The 26,630-nt window shown below is 41.2% G+C and overlaps 1 protein-coding gene across 1 annotated transcript in view; it reads right to left on the bottom strand.

Moving 5' to 3' along the window:
• Nucleotides 1-19,264, bottom strand: part of abl2 (c-abl oncogene 2, non-receptor tyrosine kinase) — a 47,627-nt gene extending 28,363 nt beyond the window's left edge. Inside the window, exon 1 of the mRNA XM_062999035.1 lies at nucleotides 18,668-19,264. Coding sequence (XP_062855105.1) covers nucleotides 18,668-18,902 — 235 coding nt within the window. The 5' untranslated portion in view covers nucleotides 18,903-19,264. The remainder of the gene's footprint in view (nucleotides 1-18,667) is intronic.
• Nucleotides 19,265-26,630: the final 7,366 nt, after the last annotated feature.

The following is a 26,630-nucleotide window of genomic DNA, read 5'->3' on the forward strand; positions in this document are numbered from 1 at the left end:
CATCCTGAAGCAGCCGAAAAGAATAATTCTTTTTTACGTTTTATTAAAAAAGCAACCATAACGCCACTCCCAGAACCAATTGATGTTGAGTTTTAAGGTACCACTGTACCTACATATATTTAATAGCTGCTCATGCTGTAACTAAACCACAGTGCTAAGTTTTTCTCTCTCTCACTCGCTCTGTCTGTCTCTCTCTCTCACACACACAGATTTTGTTTTCATTTTGGTTTTCACTTCTGTTTCTTCGCCAACAACCCACACACACATTCCAACATGTTCCTCCTGCTTTGTAAACAAGTGCTGAAGTGCACATCTTCCACTGAACATCACACATACACACATTCACTCTTCTTTATAAAGTCATAAACCAGCACTCAAACAGTGCACGTGATTGGCTATGTCTTTGGGAAGGCGGGCCAAAATGATTTCTTATGGCTGCTGCGATTGCAGCCTCTGCTGGCTGGTGGACAGGCAGTTGGCAGCCAGATGTTGAGGAATAAGTGGGATGGAGAGAAGGCATTAGAGTATTGATTATGTTTTCTTTAAAAGTTGTGGGGGTTTTTTAAGCGCCCAGGTGGCGCAGTGGGATATTCCGCTAGCACACCAAAGCGGAGATTCTGAACTCCTCGGTTCGGTCGGCTGGGCGCCATCTAGAGGGCATAATTGGCAGTGCCTGCAGCAGACTCTAATTGTCTACCGTGTCTGCTAGGGCGGGATGACCGGACTATGTGGGTGGGGTCTTCAAACGCTGTGCAAGGACCCTGATTAGCAGATAGATGTGCAGAAAGCATGAGTGAAAAAGAAGGGGTTCGTTAAGGACTGTTCACGGGTCGGAGGAGCTGTGAGCAGGAAATATACCTTCCTCAAATGCAATCAGGGATCCCCAGAAGCGGAAGACAAACTGACTACACTAAATTGGGAGAAAAATGGGAGAAAATGCATAAATAAATAGAAAAAAAGTTGTGTTTTTTGTAACATAAAAAGTAAGGTTTCTGTTTTACTTTTTAAAATGATGTTTGATAGGAAAGAAAATTTCACTCTGACATCAAAATTTTAAATAAAAAATAGGGAGAAATAGATAGCTCCCAGAGGAAACCCACACAGACACGGGGAGAACATGCAAACTCCACACAGAAAGGACCCGGACCGCCCCACCTGGGGATCGAACCCAGGACCTTCTTGCTGTGAGGCGACAGTGCTACCCACTTAGCCACCGTGCCGTCTGAAGCATAGATATGTAAAGTCATCCACTTTTCTACAACAGACCTGTGATCAAGTTGTACAGTGGAATCCTACCTTGGTATAACGGTATGACTGTGCACGTCATCAGTGGTGACTGGGAGACTGCAAACGTCGTTTTATTTGTTAAAGGGAGAGCTAATGGTAATTGTACAATACTTAAATATTAAATAAAGAATGAAAATTTTATATATATTGCACCCGTTTCATGCCAATCAAACCTTATAGTACTCAAAACCTACATTATATACATGAAATATACGTGAAATGAAAACGTTTTATATTCTATGTACTTATGACAGTAAAATCAGCCACAGACATATAAAGTCACAGACATACAAAAAATAAAGGGCGGCACAGTGGCTAAGTGGGTAGCACTGTCGCCTCACAGCAAGAAGGTCCTGGGTTCGATCCCCAGGTGGGGTGGTCCGGGTCCTTTCTGTGTGGAGTTTGCATGTTCTCCCCGTGTCTGCGTGGGTTTACTCCGGGTGCTCCGGTTTCCTCCCACAATCCAAAGACATGCAAGTGAGGTGAATTGGAGACACTAAATTGTCCATGACTGTGTTCAATATAGCCTTGTGTGAACTGATGAATCTTGTGTAATGAGTAACTACCGTTCCTGTCATGAATGTAACCAAAGTGTAAAACATGATGTTAAAATCCTAATAAACAAACAAAAAATAAAACATAGTGTGATACACTCTGATACAAATTTGTAGGTAGGTAGGTAGGAAGTAGCATAGTTGTAGCGTGATACAACAATGAAAGTACACACTGTAAAGAATTATCAGCACAAATACTAAAACAACAACTAAAACTGAATGGTTCCTGTAACAACAAATACTGAATACTGTGACCATCAAGTCACACACACAAGGCTCTACAATGTGGTTATAAGCAATGAATGAATGAATGTGCTGGAGGTGAAGTTTTAGTATAAAAATAAGAATTAAATAGGAATCAAATTATTAAATAGTAAAGTACCAATGTAGCCATATATATATCTTGGGGGCCAAATAACCTGTTTTTTGTATTTATGTTATGTATTTATTAGAGATGGACCGATCTGGGTTTTTGGCACCGATTCCGATCTCCGATCTCCTTTCAGGGACATCGGCCGATAGCCGATTCCGATCTGGGGGTAAATAAAAGCAGTTAATAAACTTAAAAAGAGCCTCACAGTAAAGATAAACCGGAGCAGCGCGCGCGCTTGTGTGTGTGTGTGTGTTTGTGCCTTTAGAAGAGACGCAGTTACAGAGTTACAGAGACGCAGAGTTCACAGTATCGCTATAAGTGATTCATTGATTCATGAGTTGATTCGTTTTTATGTGAAGCGTAAGTTTCTCTTCTCAGTTATCTCTCCTTGTTCACTGTTATTAATTAAATGTCGTGGTTTTAAATAAACACCAGCTACTACAGAACATTTTGTGTGACTCTCTTACATTAAAAAGCTTCATTAAACTGCTATTACCACAGATCTGTAACCGAGTCAGACTCGTTCCGTCTAAGGAGCTAAAAGTTTTCTAAAAGTTCAGCAGATGATCCTGAACTAACGAATTTGGTAATGAATAAACTTTTGCCTCTGATTGGCTCTGTAACGTCTTCTGTTCTCATCTACATCACAAGTAAGAACCGCTTACGATTTACCAAAGTGAACCAGGAGTTTATATAACGTGCTGATAGAATCGACTCAGATGTGACCGGGTTGAATTATCTTTTTAAAGTAAATATTACAATCAGCAAAATTACATCGTAAGAGCTTTCACGATGGTTTCTGTACGATTGTTGATGAATGGTGATGTGATGGTTGGTGCTTCGTAGCTCAAAGTCTGGATCACTCCACATTTCTACTTTTAGGAAATATCGCCGATCGCCGATAGCATATTTTGATTAAAAATCGGCCGATACCGATTCGTAGCCGATCGATCGTCCCATCTCTAGTATTTATAACAACAGAACTTTTTTTCTCCAACTTAGGAACACCAGTCCAGGAGCAGCACCTTGCATGACTTGAGAGGGGGTGGGGGTGTGGTCAACTGAAACTTGCAATAAAATACAGTTCCTCTCAATGCTCTGACTCAGCTGGACGATGCTGATCATGTGAGAAGCAGGAAATAAGGAGATGTTAGTCGATGTCAGCAAGTTTCATGCTGAAGTTTTAAGACACTGCTCCTGTTCTTCAGGGACTCGACTGATCAATTGAAATGGCTCAGTCTGCGTCTCACATTAGAGATGAAACAATACAGTGATTCCAGAGCTGGCATATAGAGACATTTTATACACAGGAAATCCAATAACTGGGATAAAAATGAATGTTACGCATGTACAAGCCAAGAACGAACAAAATCATTTACTCCTAATACCGAGATACTTACAGAGATATAATACTTGTATTGGCGCATATAAAAATAAATAAATATGAGCATCATCTCAGCAATGCAGTAAAATTCATTTTCTTGTCATCATAGGGTCAGTGCAGCATGTTGGAGGTGTCCACCAGAATCTACCAATACCACAACGGTAAAATCCAGTCTTCCTTAATGCGTCAACGTATTTATAGAAACCGACTGTCTTAGCATCCTCCAGCAAAAGCCTCTTCCTCTTACAGTTACTGCATCATGCGGTCACTGCCACACACACACAGACCAGGCATAACATTAGGACCACTGACTGCTAAAGTGAATAACACTAATAATCTCTTCATCAAGGCACCTGTTAGTGGATGGGATATATTAGGCAGCAAGTGAACATTTTATTCTCAAAGTTGATGTTAGAAGCAGGAAAAATGGGCGAGCGTGCGAATTTGAGCGAGTTTGACAAGGGCCAAATTGTGATGGCTAGACGACTGGGTCAGAGCATCTCCAAAACTGCAGCTCTTGTGGGGTGTTCCCGGTCTGCAGTGGTCAGTATCAAAAGTATCAAAAGTGGTCCAAAGAAGGAACAGTGGTAAACCGACGACAGGGTCATGGGCGGCCAAGGCTCAGTGATGCACGTGGGGAGCGAAGGCTGGCCCGTGTGGTCCGATCCAACAGACGAGCTACTGTAGCTCAAATTGTTGAAGAAGTTAATGCTGGTTCTGATAGAAAGGTGTCAGACTCCATGCCTCGACGCGTCAGGGTTGTTTTGGCAGCAAAAGGGGGACCAACACAGCGTTAGGAAGGTGGTCATAATGTTATGCATAATCTGTTATGCCTGATCTGTGCTGGCCTGTTCATACATCAGGTCCAGTGCTAATATTTCCAATGCAAACCTTGTCAATTGTAGCATAGAATTTAGTTTGAATCTTTGTTTTGGATCCAGACCCAGCGGTTTTGTTCTTCAAACACCTACAAGAACTGCAGCGGTGTGGATGCTAGTTCAAAGTATCCTGTCCTCAATCCAATTGTACACAGTCCACATAGTAAAAAAGAGAGTATAAAAAGTGAGCACCTTAATGCGTGACGTAAAGACGTAATCACTTAATGGAAGTTTAATAGAAAGCTAATCCATTAGACAATGACCTAAAGGAAGGACATGTTTCTGTATTCAAAGTACAGAAAGTACAGAGCCAGGTTTGATTGTGTTTACCTCCCAGGCATCATAACCTTACCTAACATGCTTGAACTTAACCAAGTGTGCAACACAAAGGTGCAAATTACATTCCACAAACCAAACAGCAAGCAGCACTTTGCCAGGTAGTACTAGTACTAAATGAGAGCATCTTCACACCTGGACATCTTCACACCTGGACATCTTCACACCTGGACGTGTTGTATGCTGGCCGACTGAGGAAGAAGGCTAGCAGCATCTTCAAAGACATTACACACCCCGGACACACACTGTTCCAGCTACTACCCTCAGGCAATCGATTTAGGACAATAAAAGCACGCACAAATAGACTAAGGAACAGCTTTTTACTAGAGCTGTGGCCTCCATCACACACCACAGAACTGAAAAAGACTTTGCACACACACAGTTAATATTTAAAATTTAAAGCTAAAATGTAAATTCACTTAAGAGTGCAAAGATTTTTATTTTTATCTTTTTATCTTTTTTTTAGAGTGCAAATAATTTTTCTGTGTGATTACTACTACTGTCTTTCTTCTACTGCTGCTACTCTATTGGAGAGATGCCACTCGAAATTTCATTGTACTTGTGTATAATGACAATAAAGATTCTATTCTATTCTAGGCAGGAACATAATAAACAGTCAGGGACCCATAAAACCAGCAATGCTGAGAACACAAAGTCATGGATTTGAGAGACCAACATAGATTTATAAAACAAACTTGAGATAAAATGGAATTCAGACACTATATGGACAAAAGTATTGGGACACCACTTCTAATAACTGAATTCATGTCTTTCAGTGGGTTTGAATTCCAAGCTTACAAATACAGGAAGCGCATGGCAATACGTGATGGACACACAGCAGTGCACCCTTGGTGCAGGTTCCAAGCCTGGATAAATAGGAGGATTGTATCATAATGAGCAAATGGCATAAAAACCATGCAAAATCAAATATGCAGTACATTGATGGGTACATTAACCACCACTGTAAATTACACATGCAAAAAACAGTACATTAATACTAGTATTAGTATGTACAGGGGTTGGACAAAATAACTGAAACACCTGTCATTTTAGTGTGGGAGGTTTCATGGCTAAATTGGACCAGTCTGGTGGCCAATCTTCATTAATTGCACATTGCACCAGTAAGAGCAGAGTGTGAAGGTTCAATTAGCAGGGTAAGAGCACAGTTTTGCTCAAAATATTGCAATGCACACAACATTATGGGTGACATACCAGAGTTCAAAAGAGGACAAATTGTTGGTGCACGTCTTGCTGGCGCATCTGTGACCAAGACAGCAAGTCTTTGTGATCTATCAAGAGCCACGGTATCCAGGGTAATGTCAGCATACCACCAAGAAGGACAAACCACATCCAACAGGATTAACTGTGGACGCAAGAGGAAGCTGTCTGAAAGGGATGTTCGGGTGCTAACCCGGATTGTATCCAAAAAACATAAAACCACGGCTGCCCAAATCACGGCAGAATTAAATGTGCACCTCAACTCTCCTGTTTCCACCAGAACTGTCCGTCGGGAGCTCCACAGGGTCAATATACACGGCCGGGCTGCTATAGCCAAACCTTTGGTCACTCGTGCCAATGCCAAACGTCGGTTTCAATGGTGCAAGGAGCGCAAATCTTGGGCTGTGGACAATGTGAAACATGTATTGTTTTCTGATGAGTCCACCTTTACTGTTTTCCCCACATCCGGGAGAGTTACGGTGTGGAGAAGCCCCAAAGAAGCGTACCACCCAGACTGTTGCATGCCCAGAGTGAAGCATGGGGGTGGATCAGTGATGGTTTGGGCTGCCATATCATGGCATTCCCTTGGCCCAATACTTGTGCTAGATGGGCGCGTCACTGCCAAGGACTACCGAACCATTCTGGAGGACCATGTGCATCCAATGGCGGTGCTGTGTATCAGGATGACAATGCACCAATACACACAGCAAGACTGGTGAAAGATTGGTTTGATGAACATGAAAGTGAAGTTGAACATCTCCCATGGCCTGCACAGTCACCAGATCTAAATATTATTGAGCCACTTTGGGGTGTTTTGGAGAAGCGAGTCAGGAAACGTTTTCCTCCACCAGCATCACGTAGTGACCTGGCCACTATCCTGCAAGAAGAATGGCTTAAAATCCCTCTGACCACTGTGCAGGACTTGTATATGTCATTTCCAAGACGAATTAACGCTGTATTGGCCGCAAAAGGAGGCCCTACACCATACTAATAAATTATTGTGGTCTAAAACCAGGTGTTTCAGTTATTTTGTCCAACCCCTGTATATGCTCTTTATAAATATAGTATGAATAGTTGTTAATATTTAGGGTGATCATGTCTCACCGGTTACAGCACTGGACCAGTAATCAAAGGAGAGCTGGTTTAAACCCCAGCTGACACCACTGAGTTCCCTAAGCAAAGCCCTCAACCTTCAATCTCGCTTTCAGTGTAATTGGTTAGAACTGGATCAAGGTGTCTGATAAATGCCATAAACGTAAATTTGTCAATCAAATAGTAAGATAAGCAAGATATTCCGCTAGCACACCAGCGCCGAGATTCTGAACTCTGTCGGCTGGGCGCCATCTAGCGGGCGTAACTGGCAGTGCCTGCAGCAGACACGATTCTGCTAAGGGGGGGATGACCGGACTATGTGGGTGGGGTCTTCAAACGCTGTGTAAGGACTCTGATTAGCAGATGGAGGCACCTGTGCAGAGTGCATGGGTGGAAAAAAAGGTTCCGCAAAGGGCTACGTGTGGGTCGGGGGAGGCGTGAGCAGCAATGTACCCACCTCGACTGCAATCGGGGATCCCCCAGCAGCTGAAGACAAATTGACTACGCTAAATTGGGAGAAAATGCATGAATAAATAATTTTTTTTTAAATAGCAACATATTGTATATCAACAGTTGAAGTAATGGGGCAGATAAGAGTTTGAATCTCAGCTCTGCCGCCGTCCTCCTACATGGGCAGTGATTGGCTTGTCCGAGGGCGGCTGGCTGTAGGGATTCCTCGTAACTGCTGCAATTATGACCTCTGCTGGCACAATGACATGGGGGATAATGGTCAAGTGCTCTATATGGGCTATACAGATCCCAGTATGGACCCGCCTCAGGCAGGACATAAGAAGTGGTCGGCTACTGTACATGTGTCAAAGGGGGAGTGTTGTAGTTATGGTGCTTCTGGGTCAGAAGTGGAAGTCTGTAGCAGTAGAAGAAGCTAAATGCTGTCGGGTATCTGGGTACTACTAATATGGAAGATTAGAAATGCATTACATTACCTGGTTGCTCTGGAACCCTGAGAATAAAAACAGTTATTCTGCACTGTAAATGTACCTCAGCAAGCATCTGCGATGGAGGGCACTGCTGATAAAATCTGATAATGGCCGACTTCTGTTTGTAGGTGATGTTTGTGGAGTTGTTAGGTGAGGCAGAAAAGTAGAACATGATCATTTAACAGGATAAAGGGGGTGAAATGCCTGAACAAGGAGAAATACCTGAAGTGGGCTTGTTTCAGGCATGTAAGCAGTTGTAAAAGCACACCATCTAATGGTTATCTGATCACTGAGCCTTTTTAAATAGCATAGGTTTCTATACATCACCATTCAAAGTCCCTTAAACACAGTTTGTTTGTTTGTTTTATAAGAATTTTAACGTCATGTTTTACACTTTGGTTACATTCACGACAGGAACGGTGGTCACTCATCAGTTCACAAGGCCACATCGAACACAGTCCTGGACAATTTAGCGTCTCCAATTCACCTCACTTGCATGTCTTTGGACTGTGGGAGGAAACCGGAGCTCACGCAGGAAACCAACGGGGACACGGGGAGAACATGCAAACTCCACACAGAAAGGACCCGGACTGCCCCACCCAGGGATCCAGCCAAGGACCTTCTTGAGGCGACAGTGCTACCCACTTAGCCACCGTGCCGCCCCCCCCCCTTAAACACAGTAACCGTCACATATAATGTAACTACTAATTAAGCTATATTTTAATGAAATACAGACTAAAGAATGAGTGTTGCACAGCCAGCACATGTCATATTACAGTTATATTTTGTGCTAGTGGATCTCATGACTTAGTATAAGTAAACCAAAGTGGTCAGCAGTGGTCAGTTATGCTAGCTGATCACCCTGCTGTTAGCTGGCCGACCATCTACACAGAGATGATTAGCTATGTCTGAGGAGAAAGGATGGCTGTAATGATGAATTGGCACACTGTATAGGGTATTCCAGCTTTGTGTCCAGTGTTCCCTGGTGAAACCAGACCTGCTGTGACCCTGACCAGGATAAATCGGTTGATGAAAATGAAATAAATGGCCTTATATAATATATGAGCTTCTGTTGACCCAGAGATGTCTGAGATCTGTCACTCCACTCTCAGTTCAAATAAACTGTCAGCTTTTACGCTAAGGTTCAAGTGACCGCAGACACACCAGACCCAGAGATCGCACATCACAGCCAGTTATGTTTGTGTGGATGCCCAGCAAATCAATGACAAGATTTAAACGTGCAGGATCCAGCACTTCATAACGTTGTGCTAGTAGTCAACAACTTTGTATTATCCAACTCACTAAAAACATCAGCTCTCCGCTAATCATATTTTTACAGGAAGTGGACATAGGACAGCTGGATCCTGGAATGAACCAGAGAAACAATGATGGTGTAGACCACTGCTATTGTTTACATACAGGAGTAGGCTTGTCCACTGATGCAAAACAGTAGTGTCCCCTTTATGATCACCCCCACCAGAGTCCAGAGTGCAATCATTTCCTCTTCCCACTAATCCTTCATTTAATGAGAGGAGGATGAGCCGAGCTGCTCTGGGAAGAGCCCGAATGGCATGAGGCATTTTTAATGAAGCAGGATTAAAGGAGCAGCTGAGGAACACACTCACCATCCTTCACTTAGCAGAGCCGAGCCAGAGACCAGCACGGCTTCCTCATATCCCCCAAACACACTCAACAATCAATCACTGGTGCCATACAGGTTGTACGTAATAAAACCACAAAAACCAAAATGGGGACAGGGAAGAGGGGGGTTATTTGATAGAGGCTATGGCTTGCTTCTGCCCCCTAGTGCCAACACATCTCAAAAGTGAATCAAATAGACAGGTTAAGATTTTCCATATGACTGTGATGATAGTTTTCTAATAACACTGCAAAATGACAAGTACTAATGTGAAAAAAAAAAACAAAGTATTAATGTAAACAAAGTATTCCTATCAGCAAGGACGTATGTACATATCTGCCAGGACCTGTCTGTGTTACTACATTATGCATTAACACAACAGTGTGTCTAAGCTATAGCATGAATAGCTATTTTTAACAAAGTGTGCAATATGGACAGTTATAAATGGTCAAAAGTGTGACTTTGCTTTATAAAACAAAAGCACAACAAAGGCTGATGGCAGCACGGTGGCTAAGTGGGTAGCACTGTCGCCTCACAGCAAGAAGCTCCTGGGTTCGATCCCCAGGCGGGGCGGTCTGGGTCCTTTCTGTGTGGAGTTTGCATGTTCTCCCCGTGTCCACGTGGGTTTCCTCCGGGAGCTCCGGTTTCCTCCCACAGTCTAAAGACATGCGAGTGAGGTGAATTGGAGATACTAAGTTGTCCAGGACTGTGTTCGATGTGACCTTGTGAACTGATGAATCTTGTGTGATGAGTGACTACCGTTTCCTGTCATGAATGTAACCAAAGTGTAAAACATGACGTTAAAATCCTAATAAACAAACAAAGGCTGATAGCCTGAAAAGGCTGATGTGCTGATGATATTCCTTAACATAAACAGGTGAGTTGCATGCATCTTCAACAAACCCTGTTTTATGTACTGACTTTGATTATTGGTTGTAGGCAGCTGTGTGTGTTGTCCACTAAATACACTTTAGTTCCAGCATTTTGCCCCATTGCCGTGCAGGTATACTTTTAGTTTTCTCAGAGACGATTTGTACGATATGTCACAGTATAATATATATTATAGTTCTTATCATTTAGTGCAGGGGTCCTCAAACTTTTTAACTTAAGGGCCGGATTACTGTTCTTCAGTGTTTCCGCACCGCAGATGAAATAGTAAACACACCCCAACAAAAGCTATTTACTATGTATACTGGATGTATTGTCTGCTGTGTATAACTGTAGTATAATTTTACTTCATAATGATAATGCAGACATTTTATTTATTTTAATCATTTCCATTATCCCAACTCATACAGTGTTTCCCCAAACATCAGTGTGAACTGTGAGTCTGCTTTTGCCTGACGAGACAGTCAGCATCAGGTTCCATATTTGTTACTGCCAGTCATAATAGGTAATAAGTGTTGATGAATGAGTCTGAATCTGGTTGGAGATTTAAGGTGTTTAAACTTCGATAAAGTCTGCTCACGGGTACAGTGGTACCTCGGTATACGTCCTTAATCCGTTCCAGATCCTTGGATTCATACCAAACAGGATGTATACCAAACGTTGGGGTTAGGGTTTGTTTGTTTATTAGGATTTTAACGTCATGTTTTACACTTTGGTTACATTCATGACAGAAACGGTAGTTACTCATTACACAAGATTTATCAGTTCACAAGGTTATATCGAACACGGTCATGGACAATTTAGTATCTCCAATTCACCTCACTCGCATGTCTTTGGACTGTCGGAGGAAATCGGAGCACCCGGAGTAAACCCACGCAGACACGGGGAGAACATGCAAACTCCACACAGAAAGGACCTGGACCGCCCCACCTGGGGATCGAACCCAGGACCTTCTTGCTGTGAGGCGACAGTGCTACCCACTTAGCCACCGTGCCGCCCATCTTGTTAGGGATGTTACCTGTTAATTGACATAGATGCTTGGGTGCCGCAGAAGTCTATTAGGCTTGCCCACCACCGCTAAGACCGAGGTTTGAATCTTGGTGGTGCTATCGGCTGGCTGAGGGTCTACCAGTAGATGCAAATGAACGAATAAATAAATGATTAACTGAGAAATTCACGAGAGTCACTGTCAGGTCAGTGCTCTCGGTTTAAATAAAGGTGGGGATACAGACTTCACATGCATTAGCGCTAGCTTCTTAGTACAAGTCACAACAGCATTACACAGCTTAAAACTCTAATTCCTGCCAGTAGGTGCTTTCCTTCTAGGTTGGTAGGTTGAAAGGGACCTAACGTGCTATTGCCTTTTTCCAGTTGGACAAGGGCACTAATAAAAGAAGGAGTGGGAGGGGTTTGTTGAAGGTGAGGCTGTGATGGTATTTTCCACAAAAAGCTGAGAGCAGATACATGAGGGTAACAATAGAGTAGCAACAACATTGGCACTTTGCCCAGCTGTGGTTGTTGTGCTCTGTGTTTTACATTTGCTACCCCATGTGTTGCAATTGTTTTGAAAATGTTTATGTCAGCCTTCGTGCTAGGCTCAAGGTCTTGTTGCACTTCCTATTCTGATGACATAATGCATGTGCCCGATCAACAGTCCACATTGCTTACTGCTACACCTATACAGTTAATTTCAGTACACTTGGTTCCTGGCCAAGAAATGTAACCACATGCAGCACAGGTACAGAACAGGTCACCTGGTAATGGAAACAACTACTGAATGTGTGATGACCGATTTAAAAACATACTATACCAGGCACTTAAAAATACACTAACCCATCACTGCTTTTAAACTCTTGAACTTTGCTATCAGTTGGTCGGGCTACTCAGACACGATTGGCGATGTTTGAGAAAGGACGGGTCGATGAGATTCCCCATTGCAACGGCAGTTAAAGGCTCTCTGCTGGCTGGATGATGGTGGATGCACAGAGACAGGGAATAAAGGAAAGCAGCATGTGACTCTACATGTGTGATAACGATCCCTGTGTAAACCTGCTTTGTGCAGGTGAAAAGATGCAGTTGGTTACTGCACACGTGTCAGAGGGGCGTGCGTTAGGTTCAGCCCTCCACTGTCTGGGTAGGGGACTGCAGAAGTAGAGGAGAGATACAACGAGGAAAATGGATATGACTAGATTGGCAGAAAAATGGAAAAGTAAGAGTTCTGTTTATTCTGTAGACAATAAAAGTTGTAGGTGCTGTAGGATGAGTATCAAACACGGTATCAAACACCACTGGCTAAATTGGCTGCAAGTCTATCAGTGCATTGTTGCCCTTCCCTTTGGTTACATTCATGACAGGACAGGTAATTACTGGTTACGGACAATTTTGTATCTCCAATTTACCTCACTTGCATGTCTTTGTACTCTAGGAGGAAACCCACATAGACACAAGATGAACAAGCAAACTCCACACAGAAAGGACCCGGACCGATCCACCTGACCATCGAACCCTAGACCTTCTTGCTGTGAGGCAACAGTACTACCCACCAAGCCACTGTACTATCCAATTTAAAGTGGAACATATCAGTTCAGGGTTTTGTGAAACATGTTGTCTCCTCCATGTCTGTGCTTCACTTTTGACTAAGTCATATAAACAGTTTGTCTAATGGTGGCGCTTTAAAAAGGTTCATCAAGACTTAGCTTTGAGCGCAGTGGCAAGCTGTAAAAACCAAACAGCAAAGTGGCAAATCTGTATCGCAGTGACAAGGTAAGTGGCACCACCCCTGGCACTGCACAGAAAACAATGGCAAAACAGCACAAAAGCACTTTGAAAGCAGCATAACTGTACTGCATGCATTGAATATTTTAATAGCTGAGACAGAAACGGAAACGAGCCTTTTTGTCAAGAGAGAGAAAGAGAGGTGTATTTAAGACAGGAAAAAGTCTCTTTGTTCCTGTAACCTTTCATGGCATGACACAGGATGCTAAGAGAGTGGCATGTCCAGTAGGGCATTTATTCACTGGCATAATAAAACTAGACACACCAAGCCATTATCCTGATTATAGACAAAACTTAATGCACCATGAAAAAAACACATGACAGGTCAAAAAAGGAGAGTGTAAAATTAATTCATGTGATGTCCTTATCGTGTCGACTTTACCAGCTTGACTGTCAGATTGAGCAATGTGTGACTTCTGTGACATTCAAACTACAGTAGACCCTTAAGTTACGAATGGTTTACCATTCAAACATTTTGGGTTACGAGCGATCTTTTTTAACTTAATGTATGAACAAATTTCGGACTACGAACAAGTTGACTCCAACCCTCTCTCTCTCTCTCTCTCTCTCTCTCTCTCTCTCTCTATCTCTCTCTCTCTAGTGAGCGAACATTCGGACAGCGGATGGTGTTTTCTTTATATTTTGTAAAATTCAATATTAAAATGTCCCCAGAGAAGGTGCAGAGAAAGCACAGTTTTTTGTTGTTGTATAATTACTCCTGCCAGTAGATGTCACTGTGTATCAGACAGAGGGGACATTGAGTAAGAGAGAAGAAGGAAGTTATTCTTTCGTGAAATTACACCTACAAAATACAACACTATTGAAATAAAGAAGGAAATAATAGAAATATGAGTTATTGTTGTTTCTGGAAGATACAATGTATTATGGTGTATGATACAGCACACGTACTGTACTGAAATGTGATGTGTGTTTATGTACAGTACAGTACTACTGTGTATTGTTGTTTATTATTATTTATTACAGGAATGTCTATTCTATAATTTTAAATTTAAGTCAAATGTATTTGTATTTATAACAAAAAAGACCATTTAAGATATTAGAAAGGTTAGGTAAGGATGTGATTTGGGAGGTCTGGCACGGATTAATTCTATTTACATGATTTCTTATGGGAAAAATAGGTTTAACTAACGAACATTTTGACTTAAGAACAGCCAACCAATTAAGTTCGTAAGTCAAGGGTCTACTGTATAAGTAGGCATCTATTCAGTCCCGTCACTGTCATTTCTAATGTCTACATGGACGTTGATACAGCCGGCCTCTGGGAGAATATGCTGCAGTGGACAAGTTTTAGAGAAACTCTATGATCTGACCTGATAAAATGAGAGGCATTAGTACTGTCCAGCCAACAAAAGAACCCTGTGCATACCCTTAGCTGATGCCACTCTCTTTGGCCTTTTTGCACAACTAGGGCTGAACAACACAACACAGCAGGCTGTGTGTATGCATACAAGGTCATTTTCTTCAATTTCAAAGAAAAAGGATTTAAATAGTTCGGTTTCCCGTAAGCAGACCCCATGACATACGTTCACCACTTGAGGGTGTGAAGTGAGCATAAAAAAGAGCAGTGCCTCGCAACAAGGGCCTTTAAATCACAAGATGTGCAATCTAGTCAAGTGTTTATGGTGCAATAAAGCCAAATAAGCAGGATTCAGATACCAGGATAGAAGGACAGTGCAATCGATACAGTACTTCCATTATCATAAGCATCGTCTTAATCATAAGTGTTATGAGCGTGCAGTAAACTGAATCCGAATCTGGAAAATGGCATGTGTGAAATTTGAGAAAGTGGAGTACCTTTTGGCATGTAAAAACACCTACTGCTGTCATAGTAAAATGGATGGTATCTGGTTTCTAGTAGGGCTGTCGCGGTGAAAGAATTTCCCCCTGCGATATTCAACCTGTCTCAATATCGCGGTATGCGGTGATATCGCCATTTTTTTTTTTTGTTGTTGTTTTTGAAAATTACTTAATTAATCTGGATTTTAGAGCTATATAAACAAGCTTTATTGTTAGGCTATGATTCGATATATTATTGCTTTATAATGACAAAGATGAGACCGCTTTAAGACCAATGAAATGCGTGTTTAATGTTAAATACAGAACAGAGCAGGGATTCACGTCTTTTCTCTATTAAAAAAGGTTTAAATTTAGCTTCTAGGCTAGATATACAGTGTGAAACAAAAGGCTAAATATTTTAAACGCACATCTAATCAAAATATGGTAAAAAAAAATAGAATAAAGAATAAAGTCTGTAAGAGTTTAAACCTGCGTTATCATGCGCGCTAGAAGAACCAACATGTTCACCTGATGTGGTTTAGAGAGGATCTGAGTGAGGGAGTGATGTTCCCGACGTTACCGATGTTACACTAATACACACGTGTACTGATCCTGCATGCGACTTTACAGATCAAAGCAAATCTAGCCTGGTTATTGCGCCACTATTAACTATCTATTTAGTAGATATAATTAACATAACAATATACGTATACTACATTTTAAGTTATTATTCGTTTCAATACATTTTTATTCAACGAAAAAATACATTTAAATAATTCCAGCAAGCCAGCAAGAGAATATTTGCAGGCTGCAATGCCATATTAACCGTCATTAAGTGTTTTAGTACGCCGAGGCTGTTTGAATATAGTCTAAATTACAAGTATTTTATTGAGTGTGAACTTAATTTGATCATTAATAAACTTGCCTATAATTCCTGTTGCGATTGTTTACATTTTAAAACACAAAGCCTGACACTCAGCAGCAACGCATGAGAACAGGTTGCGGGAAAATGTCGCTCCTCGCTCATTTTCAATATGAATTTATTTAACATTTATTAGGCCCGTGAATATCGCGGTGATGCGGTTGCTTGGCATGCCCTGCGGTTGGCTGGTCTATACCGCGATATTTCAAAATTGCGGTTAGCGCGACAGCCCTAGTTTCTAGTACAAGAAGGCTAAAGTGACAAGACAAATATTGAGTTTGTTTGTTTATTGGGATTTTAACGTTATGTTTTACACTTTGGTTACATTCACGACAGGAACGGTAGTTACTCATTACATTAAGATTCATCAGTTCATATGAGGAAACCCATGCAGACACGGGGAGAACATGCAAACTCCACACAGAAAGGACCTGGACCGCCCACCTGTGGATCGAACCCAGGACCTTCTTGCTGTGAGGCGACAGTGCTACCCACTAAGCCACTGTGCCGTCCCAATATTAATAGTACAGCTGACTCTGTGTCAGGTCTGTCTAACATCGGTGCTTCCCCATAACCGACCTCCAGAAAGATATCAACAATCAGTCCATGCATTAGAGATACCTGTCGCAAAAACCCAAGCAGCCAAAAAGCAATCTTCAGGACGATGAGCCCAGAGAAAACAAGCCATTATACAAAAAAAGCTCATGTTCATTATAGCTGGGATACTGAAGTCAGAAAAGAGTATGTGAGCATTGATTTTGCCAAGTCACCTAATACTGCTAAGGTACAGGAATAATGATGAGAAACAGCTTGCCAAACTAAAAAATGTGAAAAGCGTTTCCACCAAATAAGTAGTTAATGTGCTTTAATGTATAAATGTATTTCATTTTCATCAACCGCTTGATCCATGGTGGATCTGACTCCACCGGGAAACACTGAGTGTAAGACAGGAAGACCCTGGACAGGGCGCCAATCCATCGCAGGGCTTCAGCCATCTCGCCCCCTCAGACATAGCCAATCATGTCTGTGTAGAAGTCCGAGCGGTTGAACCGAGTTTGGAACCTGGATCTCAGAGGTAGTGGATTAGCGTAGTAGCACCACCCAAGCACAAGACATATTTATGTTCTGATTAAAAGGCATGCACCGCCATTTTCATTTATGTTTTACCAATCGTTTGGATATGAGATGAGTAAATAACATGAGAAGCAATCCTAGTGATATACTTGCTTTAATTTTGAGTCAGTAAGAAGGAATGAAATTAAATGACCATTTTGTGCTTGTAATAGATAATACACCGGATTTGGCTATAGACTTGAAGAAGTGCAAATTTGCCATCTTTGCAGAACTAGTAAATTGGCTGAAACAGCAAGGGGTGCTCGGAGACAACCCACGGTCATGTGACCAGGACTCATTGATGCCAGAGGACATGAAGGCAATGGCGTCTGATATGTAGCAACAAAAAAAAGACGTTGCCTTAAACTGCAGATCATTTTAATGCAGGTGAATTAGGTGAATGTGTCACAACACATAGTGCATCAAACCCTTCTGTGTATGAGGCTGCATATGTGCAGCCAGTCAAAGTGAAAACTGAAAACATCCAAAATAGCCCCAGAAGAAAGTAGCTGGACATAAGAGTACTGGAAGATGGTTGATTATTCAATGTCCAAGATCATGGATGGCTGGGCATGTATGCATATTTATATGAAAATCTGAATTTAAGTCTGGCTTGTGTTACAGATGTAATGTAAATGTAATCATTTAAGTTATTTGAGATAAAACTGTGTGCATATAAAGAACAGTGGCTTCACACAAACATTAAATAACAAATATCAGTGGTTTGTGGTTTGCTAGTGTGAACACAGGATCAATCCACAATTGTGCTCGGGTGGGTTATTACGTTAGCCCACCACAGATTCAAATCTCAACGGTGCTATCGATTGACCAGGTGTCTACACAGACATCATTGGCTATGTCAGGAAAGGGGCTTGTCGAAACTGCAATGAACTGTCACCCTGTTCATTCTGCCTTGTGCCCAGTGATTTACGTTAAAACCGGACCCACCACAACCCTGACCAGGATAAAAAGCAATTCATAAAAATGAAATAAACATGTACCATTCGTACTGATCTTGGAAATATGGTGGCCAGCCAGGGCGTGACATCACACTTCTATGATTGGTGCAGCTCTACTGATGTCAGTGCATGGATGCCTAAATTGCTAGCCTACAAACTTTATATACAACTGAATGGAATATTGAGAATGAAATAAAATAACTGATAGCAGTGTATGGCATGGCTTCTGTTTTTCTGACCATTGAGTAGCACAACCAAAGCTAAATTATTAAGCATCACTGAAATGTCTTGATTTAATTGATATGATATTCTATGCCATATCACCCACTTCATGGCAGATGACCGTGTTAACGATACACACCCTGACCTGGTGATGCATGGTTGTAGTTTTGTAGCTGGAGTTTAAGATCGTCCCTATTAGGACATCATCAGATAGCAGATATGACCTTGCTTTGGTTTGACAGCAGGAAAACATCAGCTCTCGGACAGAGGAAGCAGATGTGTGCAGATTTACCTGAATGTTGGGTGAATATATTAATCCCTGGGTCCAGCTGATTAGCGCTAGCGGCGAGTCTGCAGGCAGGGTTACCGGTGCTGCTTGCTTCTCGCGGTCTCCTCCCAGAACTGCTGCTGCTGATCCGGTTCGCCTTGATCTGTTGCGCCTGCTGTTGCTGGGAATGGCTGTGCTGTGGTGGGTTCTGCAGTCCCGCCGATACACCCTCACCCACACGCCCTACCTGCTGTCCCATCTTTCCTGAAAAGGTCCGCCGGGACGGAAGGAAACTGCGCGTCCGCCGGGATCACATCCCCCCTCCTGTAACAGCAGCAGCAGCAGCAGCAGCAGCAGCAGCGGAGCGGCCTATCGACGCTGTGCCTCTGCCCCCCCTTAGCTCGCTAGCTAGCGCCACAGCTAACAGTCGGTCAGTGTGAGAGAACCCACCCACCCGCTTACAATCTGTCACAAATCACTTCACTCCAGTTTAACGGCGCTCGGTGTCTCTGTAAACCGGGAGTTCTTTCTTCCAGCCGCTCCGGTTGTTTTTCTCTCTAAAACGGACCCACCGGGGGTCTCTGGGTTTCACCGAAGCCACTACGCGCCCCCTCTGACGCCGCCATCTTTACCGCAGAATCAGTGGCGTGCGGTTCACAGGCCAATGAATCGGTTTGGACCGAAAAAGGGAGGGTCTTACACATGGGGCGGGGACTATTTTAAATAGGAGGAGTCTGTGCTGAAGTAGCCCCGCCCATTTGTCCAAAACAACTGAAAACTGGGGTCCAGAGCCAAATCCGGTACAAGACTTAATACATTATAATACAGTATTATATTTATTACTATTATATTTATTTATTATAATATAATATTATAATAGTACATTTTGTGTAAGCAGTCATTTGCATTTTTTATAATAAAATATTCTAAAGCAAATCTTATTATTATTCTTATTATAGGCGCTCGGGTGGTGCAGTGGTAGATTACACTAGTCCACTACCACCAGGAACTTGATAATTTATAGTATTTGATAAAGACTTGATAAATAATATTATTACTTTTCTAAATACATAAAAAAGAACACATGCAATAGTAGATGGCAAATATTTAAACTACCTAAAATAATTATTTAAAAATAAAAATTAAATAAAATAAAAATTAAATAAAATTAAATATAAATTTAAAATTTACATTTTCATTTACATTTTTAATATAGAGCCAATAATAAACCAATGTTTTAAAATAATAAACCAATTCTTTGAGTCTGTGCTGAATGAATGAATTTGTCCAAAACAACTGAAATCTGGGGTCCTTACTAGTCAAAGCCGGTACAAGACTTAATAAATGATAATAATATTACTTTTCTAAATAGATACAAAAGTACACATGAAATAGTAGATAACAAATATTTAAACTACCTAAAATAATGACTTTTTAAAATTTGAGTAAATTTTGTGTAAACAGCCATTCTTATTATTATTCTTATTATGAGCACTCGAGTGGTGCAGCGGTAAATTACTCTAGCCCACTACCACCAGGAACCAATGTAATAATGTAAAATTACAGTTCCATATTTAACACATATATATTAAAAAGCGTAATAATACAATTTAGTGAAGAACCTTCCAAGCTTGTATATTATCCACAACTTAAATAGATAAAAAAGGCTGCTCAGGTGGTGCAGCAATAAAAACACAGGCTGGAACCACAGCTGGGTTCTCCAAATACATTGTATCGAGTCTCAGCTCTGCCTGCCGGCTAGGCTGAGCAGCCACATGAACAACGATCAACCTGTTGTTTAGATATGGGCGGTACTAAGCTGGATGGGGTCTCTCTCTCTCTCTCTTTCTCTCTCTCTCTCTCTCTCATGACTGGTGCAATTACGACCTCTGCTGGCTGATTGATGGTGCCTGCACAGAGATGAGAAAAGAGTGCTCTCAGGGTGTGTCTCTCCGTACACAGTGCTGAGCTGCACTGCACTCATCAAAGTGTAGGTGATAAGATGCATACGGCATGCTGCCCACATGTCGGGGGGGGCATGGGTTAGCTTCAATCTCCTCAGTCAGAGCAGGGATCGGCATTAGTGGAGAGGAAGCATGATGCAATTGGGCAATTGGACACGCTAAAAGGGAGAAAAAGGGGAGAAAATGCATAAAGAAAATATTTTTTAAAAATAAATAAATAAATAAAAAAGATATTAACTATTTCTTTTTTATTTTAGTAAGTAAAAACAGGTAAGTGCACATGCACAGTCGCTTACATGATAAACTTGTTTTCCCTTGCATTCTTTTCCAGCCTTTAGAATTTAGACTTGATTTCTCATACCAATCCAGTCATTTATTGTAATGACAAATGCCTTCATACTCAAAACTTGTAAACAAATTGCAACTGCATAAATAGCAAAATTACATAATTTCTCTCCAGATTACTTACAATTTACTTATCTTATAACCTGAGTTGTTATTGTATACCTGTATTACCACATCTTGTAAAATTTGTACCAGCTTGTTTGTTTACATTGTTGTTGCAAGAGGAATTTCCCTGTATCTAAATGGTCCAGAGACTTTCGTTTTTACTATACATGGTTGCATGTTTTGGATGCCCTTTTATAATCTCTTTAATATTATTGATGTATTTTATAATGTCAAATTTGTTCCCAGTGAGCATCAAAACAAACAAAATGTACTCGCCGATTTTAAATGAGTTGCTAAACTTTTGCTTTGCCCAGATTTGTCCAATACAAGATCTCTCTACACAGATAGCAACTTTACTCTGGCATAAACTTGGCCCAGATAGTACAATGAAATTCAGCATTAAATTGGCCTAAAAACAAATATGAAAAAGCCAAGAAATGTGAAAGTAATATACACTGATCAGCAATAACATTCAAACCTTGTTTCTACACACACTGTCAATTTTATCAGCTCCACTTACCATATAGAAGCACGTTGTAGTTCTACTTTTTTAACCTGCTTTCACCTTGTTCTTCAATGGTCAGGACCCCCACAGGACCACCACAGAGCAGGTTATACTTGGGTGGTGGGTCATTCTCAGCACTGCAGTGACAATGACATGGTGGTGGTGTGTAAGTGTGTGTTGTGCTGGTATGAGTGGATCAGACACAGCAGCGCTGCTGGAGTTTTTAAATACCCACTGTAGATGTCCACTCACCGTAGACTCTATTAGACACTCCTACCTAGTTGGTCCACCATGTAGATGTAAAGTCAGAGACGATCGCTCATCTATTGCTGCTGTTTGAGTTGGTCATCTTCTAGACCTTTATCAGTGGTCACAGGACGCTGACCACGGGGCGCTGTTGGCTGGATATTTTTGGTTGGTGGACTATTCTCAGTCCAGCAGTGACAGTTCTCCATCAGCGCTGCGGTGTCTTATCCACTCATACCAGCACAACACACACTAACACACTACCACCATGTCATTGTCACTGCAGTGCTGAGAATGATCCACCACCCAAATAATACCTACTCTGTGGTGGTCCTGGGAGAGTCCTGACCATTAAAGAACAACATGAAAGGGGGCTAACAAAGCATGCAGAGAAACAGATGGACTACAGTCAGTAACTGTAGAACTACAAAGTGCTTCTATATGGTAAGTGGAGCTGATAAAATGGACAGTGAGTGTAGAAACAAGGAGGTGGTTTTAATGTTATGGCTGATCAGTGTATATTGGTAAATTGGATTGATATTTTATTCACTTAGACAATTCAGACTGAGGTGTGGATTAACAAACACAATTACTGTACATAAATAACTATTCAAGGGTCAAATATATTTTAGCTTGCATATTCTAAACATATTTTAAAGTCATACATTACAGTAAGTAACAGTAAACAGTAAAAGAAACAGAAACTCTGTAGTATGTGTAAGGATGTGGGTGCAGCAAGTTCAATTGACAGTTCATTCATATGGGTGCAGCCTGAATAAATATTACAAAGGACGTTAATAACTACCGATGAACTGTTAACTCATCCTTAACAATACCCAACTCCATAATGCTACACACAATAATGTGAACAAATATTGCCCCATTCAGATGGCTTTTTTTCATATTTGTCACAGTGAATAATTTGAGATCATAAAACACAACAAATTACACAAAGAAAACTAAAATACACACAATATACTGTAAAACATAATTTAGTTTATTTAAGGGGCAATGATATCCATTCACTATATTACTCCTCTAAAAATAAATGCTTTCTTTAAAAAAACTGGTTGCACTACCTTCACCTTTAGCAAGGTAACATTAACACTTATTTATTTATAGTTTTAATTATTGTTTTGAAAAACTGCAATTAATGAATTTTTAGGCACTATCTGCTCTCATCAGGTCTGACCATATAATCTGTATTTTCTGATAAGCCGACTTCACAACTCTAATACTAATTCACCTCTCACTGATGTCACATTTCTGTGAATATAAATTCCCAATAAGATCGCTTCATTGATGATCAATAAAACCGTGTAATAGAGAAAAAAAACAAAGCAATGCATTTATATATAAAACTATAAAATGATCTTTGTTTTAGGATTATTAGCAACTTTTAGTTTGATAACAATGGTCAGTGGTAGCCTAGTGGGTAGAGATGTTTTAGGTTTTGGGTTTGAATCTCAGCCCTGCCATACAGCTACTTCTGGGCCATACAATGCCTGCCCCTACACTCTGACCCTCAGCATGTGAATATTTATTTATTTTTATCACTTTGGTTACATTCATGACGGACTGTAGTTATTCGATACACACGATTAATCACTTCACAAGTTTAATGTCAAACACAGTCATGGACAATTTTGTATCTCCTGATTACCTCACTTGCATGTCTTTGGACTGTGGGAGGAAACCGGAGCTCCCGGAGGAAACCCACGCAGACACGGGGAGAACATGCAAACTCCACACAGAAAGGACCTGAACCGCCCCACCTGGGGATCGAACCCATGACCGTCTTGCTGTGAGGCAGCATGTAAATAAAGAATTTCATTATACTGTACCTGTGTATATGTTTATATGACAAATAAGGGCTTTCACCTGCCATAGATTATTATCATGCTTATCTCGATTATTTACAAAACATAGAAATCAGTATTTATTTTTCAGGTTTCACTCTTGTCAGACAAAAACAGAAATGTGGAGCTGCAGTGGGCACAGGCTTTATAAAACTGGACAGTGGGGACCAGCCCCCACTTCCTGCACCTGTGTGTGTGGGTGTTCCTAATAAAGTGAATGCTGGGTTTTTATCCATTCAAGATGCATCTCTGTAATCAAATTCTACAATTTAAAATTTAAATAATCATTTAAAAATTCTATAATGTAGAGGCTGAGTGAATAAATGGGTGTTAATAAACACAGACTGCGTTGGCATCATTCTACCACTAGATGGGGAGCATCAAACATTTTGCAAAACATTTACGGCCAGACAATGTGATGCTTTATCAGCTGTTTTTGTAGGGTCTGTTTTCAGCTGCGAGAAGATAATTGGTATAATTTCCAGGTGGAGTTTGCATGTTCTCCCTGTGTCTGTGTGGATTTCCTCTGGGAGCTCCGGTTTCCTTCCTCAGTCCAAAGACATGCAAGTTAAATGAACTGGAGATACAACATTGCCTGTGATGGTGTTTGACATTAAACTTAAACTGAAAAATCATGTGTAACCTGTAACTACCCGTCCTGTCATGAATGTAACCAAAGGTTAAAACATTACATTAAAATTCTAATAAATAATTGCTGTAGAGAAATATCCCCATGGCATAATGTTGCCACCACCATAGGCATGGTGTATTTTTGGTGATGTACTGTGTTTGAATTTATCCAAACATACCACTTAAGTAGAAGTTCAATCTTGGTCTCATCCCACCATAAAACCTTTTGTCACAAGGCATTAGTCTTCCAAGTCTTTCAGCATGGCACTTTTCGGGAGCAGCTTCAGTCTTGTCACGCTGCCATATATGCCAGCTTGTGTAAAGCTTTGTGTAAAGCTTACAAGATTGTTGTCACATGCAAAAACCACCCAATCTCAGCCACACAGACTAATGCCCGTGTTTTCGGAATTTAATGTCCAATAAACTCACTGGTGGACCCAAAAACACTATATAAATAGATATCAGTACAATGCTTTATGTACATAAAGCACTGGTGGTTTGAGCAATGATTAAGAAGAACCATATTCTTTAGGATAATTGTCCCTATGAACATGAATTAGAAGTTGGACCAAATATGCAACTGTCCACAATCAAGCAGTCTTTACATTCTGCCAGAGAAGACTCTCTTCCAGCTTTGACCTTACCACTGTGATTAGCAACTTTAAAGTTTCATTAATTTTGAAATAGGGGCTTCTTGCTTGCATGGCAGGCTCTAAACCTAGTAAAGCTTCCTAGACTGTAAACAGAAATGTGTGACCTTTTTAAAGTGGTTGTTGGATTACTTTTGGCCGTTCAGAAAAACATGAGGTGACTGCCTGGGTTTTTTTCTCAGACCTTGGCAAAGAGGCACCAAGTCCACTATCATTAAAAGACTAATTGATGGATTTGTATGGGATTCCAGTTTTCCAGTGAAGTCCAAACACTTGTAGAATCGTTGCTAAGGCCCACTGAAGCTGTTTGTTGGCATGTGATAGTATGTTGTTTGTAACCCGTCTACTTCTGGTATTGTAAATGGGTTTGATTTAATGTGACATGATGGGAGAGAGCGAGAGAGAGTGAGAGAGTGAAAGAATGGTGAAGGACTTTGACTGGGCTTGTGTGTGTGATTAAGAAGAGAAAAATGCGTTTGTGTGTGTGTATAGTGTAACAGTAAATCAGCATTAGAGAAATCATTCATTCAACAACAGCTGCAGGGTGTAAGAGTTTCCCAGTTTCCTTTGCCATAGACACATACAAACACTAACACATTCATGATGTTACTGACAGTCACCATGGAAAGACTGACTAGTGTTACATTAAACAAATAAAACTAACAGAGCAGAGAGCACTATAACAAACATGCAGCTCCAGTACAACAGATCTAGTAAAGCAATCCATCGAAATGTTTTACAGTTTGGTTTTGCTGAAGTCTGTCTCCAACTACTTAGTCTGCAGCATGGGCTTTTGGCTGGCGCTGCAGACTTATATGGGCCATTGCGACAAATCGGTGCCATTTCCATCCCTAGGACACTATATGTATACACCGATCAGCCATAACATTAAAACCACCTCCTTGTTTCTACACACATTGTCCATTTTATCAGCTCCACTTACCATATAGAAGCACTTTGTAGTTCTACAATTACTGACTGTAGTCCATCTGTTTCTCTGCATGCTTTGTTAGCCCCCTTTCATGCTGTTCTTCAATGGTCAGGACTCTCCCAGGACCACCACAGAGTAGGTGTTATTTGGGTGGTGGATCATTCTCAGCACTGCAGTGACAATGACATGGTGGTGGTGTGTTAGTGTGTGTTGTGTTGGTATGAGTGGATAAGACACAGCAATGCTGATGGAGTTTTTAAACACTTCACTGTCACTGCTAGACTGAGAATAGTCCACCAACCAAAAATATTTCCAGCCAACAGCGCCCCGTGGGCAGCGTCCTGTGACCACTGATGAAGATGAACAACTCAAACAGCAGCAATAGATGAGCGATCGTCTCTGACTTTAACTATTACATCTACAAGGTGGACCAACTAGGTAGGAGTGTCACAGTGTTTAACTCCATCAGCGCTGCTGTGTCTGATCCACTCATACCAGCACAACACACACTAACACGCCACCACCATGTCATTGTCACTGCAGTGCTGAGAATGATCCACCACCTGAATAATACCTACTCTGTGGGGGTCCTGACCATTGAAGAACAGGGTGAAAGCAGGCCAAAAAGCATGCAGAGAAACAGATGGATTACAGTCAGTAATCGTAGAACTACAAGGTGCTTCTATATGGTAAGTGGAGCTGATAAAATGGACAGTGAGTGTAGAAACAATGTAGGTTTTAATGTTATGGCT

Source organism: Trichomycterus rosablanca, chromosome 7, assembly GCF_030014385.1.
Source record: "Trichomycterus rosablanca isolate fTriRos1 chromosome 7, fTriRos1.hap1, whole genome shotgun sequence".
NCBI classification, from domain to species: Eukaryota; Metazoa; Chordata; class Actinopteri; order Siluriformes; family Trichomycteridae; genus Trichomycterus; species Trichomycterus rosablanca.